General features: G+C 40.6%; 1 protein-coding gene across 14 annotated transcripts in view; it reads right to left on the bottom strand.

Annotated features, from left to right (window-relative positions):
- SLC4A10 (solute carrier family 4 member 10) overlaps window positions 1–3,928 on the bottom strand; it is a 339,170-nt gene extending 335,242 nt beyond the window's left edge. For all 14 annotated transcript variants that reach the window (XM_023730462.1, XM_023730463.1, XM_023730460.1 and 11 more), the window contains exon 1: window positions 3,334–3,928. Coding sequence is in view for 9 of the 14 variants with exons in the window: in XM_023730460.1 (XP_023586228.1) it covers window positions 3,334–3,381 (48 nt within the window). In the remaining 5 variants the exon portion in view is untranslated. The remainder of the gene's footprint in view (window positions 1–3,333) is intronic.
- Between the last annotated feature and the right edge of the window lie 1,132 nt (window positions 3,929–5,060).

The following is a 5,060-nucleotide window of genomic DNA, read 5'->3' as shown; positions in this document are numbered from 1 at the left end:
GCAGTTTGAATCTACCAGCTGCTCCTTGGAAACTCTACGGGGCAGTTCTACTCTGTCCTATAGAGTTGCTATGTCAGAATCGACTCAGCAGCAACGGGTTTGGTTGGGTTTGTTTTTTGTTTTGTTTTTTTAGGATATAAGAATCTTGGAAGGAATCCAAAGTGAACTCACTACACATCATTCAGTGTTAAATGGCATAGGATAGAAATATTCATTATAAAGGTATTCTCCTAGAAGTCTCTTTCATGACCTGGTAATTTTTAAATCGTCAGGTTACTCCTAGAAACAAATTCAATAGTAGAAACGTCAGAAGAAAATTTTAAGTCATAATAAAATATCCTAACTTTGTGGCTTCATACTTTAAAAAGATTAATTCCATACTTACTGAGGTGATATCACCATCATTACTGTTACATATATTTCCATATATATCTATCTCAAAGAGTTTATAACCATGATTAAATATTTGAGGAGAAAGCAGCAGTCTCTTTTAAAAAGTCAAATTGAGCCCTATGTGTAGACTAGCTAGATTCTGAATTCCACAGACAGTTTTTATTTCTCTTGTTGTAACCTAGCACGAAGAATCAAAAGCCAATAGTAGACTACTAGTAAGTGAATGAATTTTCTGAACGTAACTTGTGCTACAGCTTCAAACATAACAGCCAGTGCTCTCAAAGCCAGACTCTGATAATAGCAGCTAACTTTTATTGAGCACTTACTAAATGCCAGGTACTTCACATTGATTATTTCATTTATTCATCACAACAATCCAAGAGATATATACTAGTCTTTTCCCATTTTTCAGTTGAGGAAACCAAGGTTTATAACTTTCCCAAGATCACTCAGCAAGTAAGCAGTAGTGCTGGGACCTACTACACTGTGTTCTTAAACATTCTATAGTGCCTCTCACATAATTATTTGTGAAGTCATCTGATTAATTTTTTAAAACAGAGCCCAACTCTATACAAACCTCTCTCTTCCAAGCATAGAAACTTCAGTCCAAGACCTGATCATGTGAAGCCTGGTTAATAGTGTCATGTAAAAAATACTGAATTTTTTTTTTTTTTTTTTTAGTTCTGAACTAGTTTTTAGAAGACCTATATTCTTTTCCTGGCTTCATCGCTATGTGACCTTAAACATGTTATTCAGACCCTCTATGCCTCAACTTCTCATCTTTAAAATGAAAATAAAAAATCTACTTTATATAACATGCTTGTTATGAGAACTAAAAAAAAAATTAGCCAGAAAAGCAATAAGGGCAGTTGAAAACACTATACAAGTATAAAACTGGGCCAGTAATTCAGCATCCTTTCTAGCCTCTCAGGCTTGTTTTTCTTATAATGAACTGCTGACACGACCTTCCTTTGCCTTCAGCCTATGTAACTATATTGTACTGGTCACCATCCACGTGAAGTGCAAACTTTTGACTCTGGTCTTTGAAAATTTCCATCAGACTTATTGTAGACCTTCTTTTCTAGACAAACATGTATTTCCCCCTGCTTTTTCAAGCCAAGAATTGTTCACTCATCTAGCCCAGTCATGTCATCCTCTTCTAAATTCCTCCAGTTAATCCTCGTTTGGTCCTAAACCCTTTAACTGTTCCCTGCAAGTGACAATTCATACACCATATCAAAATGACTTCAGCCTGCTCCTCTAAGACAGGTTCCAACCACTCCCACACCCCACCTCTGGAAAAAAAGGTGTTTCATTGCCCCAAACCTCACTCTCCCTAAATCTCCATCCCCCAATTTCTGTGTATAGTTCTTATCTCTCCTCTAAGGCTCCCTGACAGCCTTGATACTCTTTATTTATCCCAAATAACCACAGAATCCTAATTTATGTATCTATTTAAGTTTGGGAAGGTGGACAAATCTTATATTCTCATTTATGTAAAATAACTTCACTTTGATTCCACAAAAAAAAAAAAAGTCCCTACTCTTAAGCGGGCAGGCCAATTTGCATGCTTCCTTTTTCCCTCTCTAACACAGTCCCTGCCCTTTACTTAGGCTCCATTCTTGGTGGTGACTCCTGCATTCTTCCCATCTGTTTACTCCCTCCCTGCCCAAACCAGGCGCCCTAAGGAGAACTAGGCATGCTCAGTAGCCACAGCAGATTCCGGGATAAGGGATCCGAACTGGAATCTTTTGCAGCTTTTGAGCCCTGCAGGAAAAGTCAGGCCCTGAAAATACAGTGGCCCAGAATTTGCCCAGTCCTCCTAAGGTACTATTTGATTTGATGTAAAGGTGTGTTTGAAGCCTAGAAATAGGCTCGGAAATGGACAGCTTGCCGCTAGTCTCTAGTCTGCTAGGTGGGTCACCAACCTGAGTAACAGAGAGCTGACAAACAGCCCCTCCGTCTGGTTTGGTACAGGGAGGAGATTTCTGCTATTCTGATCTGTGATAGCGCTGATGGATGGCTGGAAGCTAGCATTTGGCAGCTCTATTGCGTCAAGAAAATACTATTTTTTCTTCCCCCCCAGAACACAGCAACATCAGCTGCCCCTGCCTGAGAAAGAAGATGTTTCCTGAAGATCTCCCAAGTCTGTAAATCAGCCAGAGATGATGGAGAGAATGGGCAAATCACAGCTTATCCAAGAATTAAATCCAGGGAGGCAGCTTAAGGACCCAGGAATAAACTGATGTACTATTTCCAAATGGCAATTCAGAAATCTTTCAGATATTCAAATCTGAATTATGTGCCTGTCCCCCCACCCGCCAAAAAAAAAAAAAACCTTCTTTGTAAGTGAACCATGACACACTTCCTTTTGAGAACGAGAGAAACAGCGCGCGCACATACACACACACACACACACACACACACACACACAATCCTTCTGTTCTCCTTTCTCCTGGTTTCTGCAGAGACTGAATCTCTCCAGCAGCAACAGCAGCAGATTCCCTCACCTCACTGCCCCGGAGATGAAGCAGTGAGAGGAAATTTATCAGGGTGGAATATGATCAAAAGAGGCTTCTTCTTTGCAGGGGCTTGAGCCACCACTGCACAGCCTGAGAAACAGAGAGATCGGCAGTAGCAGGCAGGGAGAGAGACGCACAGCTGCCCCTGCTGCTAAAACCTAGCCATTTCTTCAAACAGCAGCAAACATGAGACATTTCATCACCGTAGTGCATCCATATTGAGAAGGGGGAGAGAAAAATCATGTGCTTTGCTTTATCTATTTCAGTCACCCGAGATGGGAGGAGACCCCTGCCCATATGTCGTGGGAGCTACCCACCACCCCAAAAGTACACTCGCTGCACCTAGCTAGCAGCCTGCTTGCCTAACAGGTTTTGCAGCAATCGGGGTTAATCTATGTGACAGCAGGTTGTCTCTTACCGTAGGCAGCAGCGGCTCCATTTGGGCTCCCTGGTCTTTAATCTCCATGTTTTGTAATGCCTCTGGAATAAGCACCTTTCTCTGCAGTGTCTTCAGTGGCTTACACTCAGCCCAGCACTTGCTCTGCTTAGTATTCGGATCAGGTAGCTCTGAAGCAGGAGGCAGTTGCACACTCCAACTCACCAGAGTCACATGGCTCCTACTCACTCGGGCTGCCGGCCAGGTTTTGCACTGAATGCCTTGGATCCCTGGGCCAGTAAGAGAAATCCCCCAAGCTCTTTATCACTACCTACACCTGGCTACTGGTATAAAATACAACCTGCAATGCTGGAAATAAAATCAGCACCAGACACCTAACTAACATAAGATGCGAACTTCTTATGTAGACTAGTTCAAGCTGGCCTCCAACCAGTCCAGCCTGGATTCTGGCAATATGAGGCAACTCACTTTGAGGAGACATAATTCAAACAAGATAATATTAATAAGAAGGATTATTAGGTGTCCTGCTCTTAGTACTTGGGGTCTTTAAAAATAGGTAAGATGAACTTGAAATTGGTATGTCTTAATGAGACTGAACTATTCACTAACAAAAAAAAACAGCCTTCTAAGTCATTCTTGACTTATCATTCAGTGAGAATTGAGCAGATAGATACATTCAATATTTGAATTTTGAGAAACTTAGGTAAGTCACACACTATTAAAAATAAAATGCATTTTCCCCTACAGTTTCTCAACAAAAATGACAAGGAAATAAAATGTTGATAGTAGTAGTCATCAAGATACTGCAGCACTTTGAAAAACAACAAACCTGACAAGAGTAGCCCAAGCGTCTACCCCTTTGCCTTAAAACTAGTGCTTCGAAGCTGTTCGAATCAGTTCAGTCATGTGAAGTTTCCGAAGTGAAAATGGAAGAGACTCGAATTTTTTGATTTGGATGAAGCGGAACAGTAACCAGATGAGAAAAATTACGGGTCAAAGCCCTGTAATGGGAGACTAGGAAGAGGTGTAGTGGGACCTTTCAGGAGCCTGATGTCAGAGACTGGATTATTGCCAGGACTGTGGAGTGCAACACACATTCAAAGTGGCGCTGGTGGCTGCCTTCTTTGAGCAGAGCACTGCTGTTTCCGTCTCTGCTGGTCAAGGGATTTGGTTGCTATGCAACATGAAAGCTGCTCTTGTAGCCTAAGAAGAAGATTAAGTTGCTAGCAAGGCTTTGACCCATAGTTTTTCCCATTCCAGTTATTGTTCTGGTTCACTCACATTTTAAAAATTCGAGTCCCTTCGGATTTTGCTTCATCAGCCATGACTGAACCAGGCAGAACCAGTTCACAGCCCTGCTTAAAACTCTCAACAAAAGAGAGTAGGGGATTCTCTAAATAATCTACAGAAGAAAAGGGGTTAGTTATATAAACTCTTCTGCAGAAAAGAGAAGTTGATGATGTTTGCTGAGTGACTACATATTTTTTTCCTAAAATTCATTATGAATTTAGAGTATTTTAAGTAATAGAAGCCATACATCATTGGACCCCAGACTGAGTATGGAGGTTATAAATGAAGAAGAGAAAAAAGCTTTCAGGGGTTAAACAAGGATGACTGAAAATTATTTAAAGTTGTTTACCTTAAATAATAAAATTTTGACAAAATTTTAAAATCCTTTAACTATCAATACTGAATATTAAATTATTTTCAGCAATATATCAAAATTTTCCATAACATTCATCTCAGGT

The sequence above is a fragment of the Trichechus manatus genome, unplaced genomic scaffold (assembly GCF_000243295.1).
Source record: "Trichechus manatus latirostris isolate Lorelei unplaced genomic scaffold, TriManLat1.0 scaffold00036, whole genome shotgun sequence".
Taxonomy (NCBI): Eukaryota; Metazoa; Chordata; class Mammalia; order Sirenia; family Trichechidae; genus Trichechus; species Trichechus manatus.
This window is presented reverse-complemented; position numbering and strand designations above follow the sequence as displayed.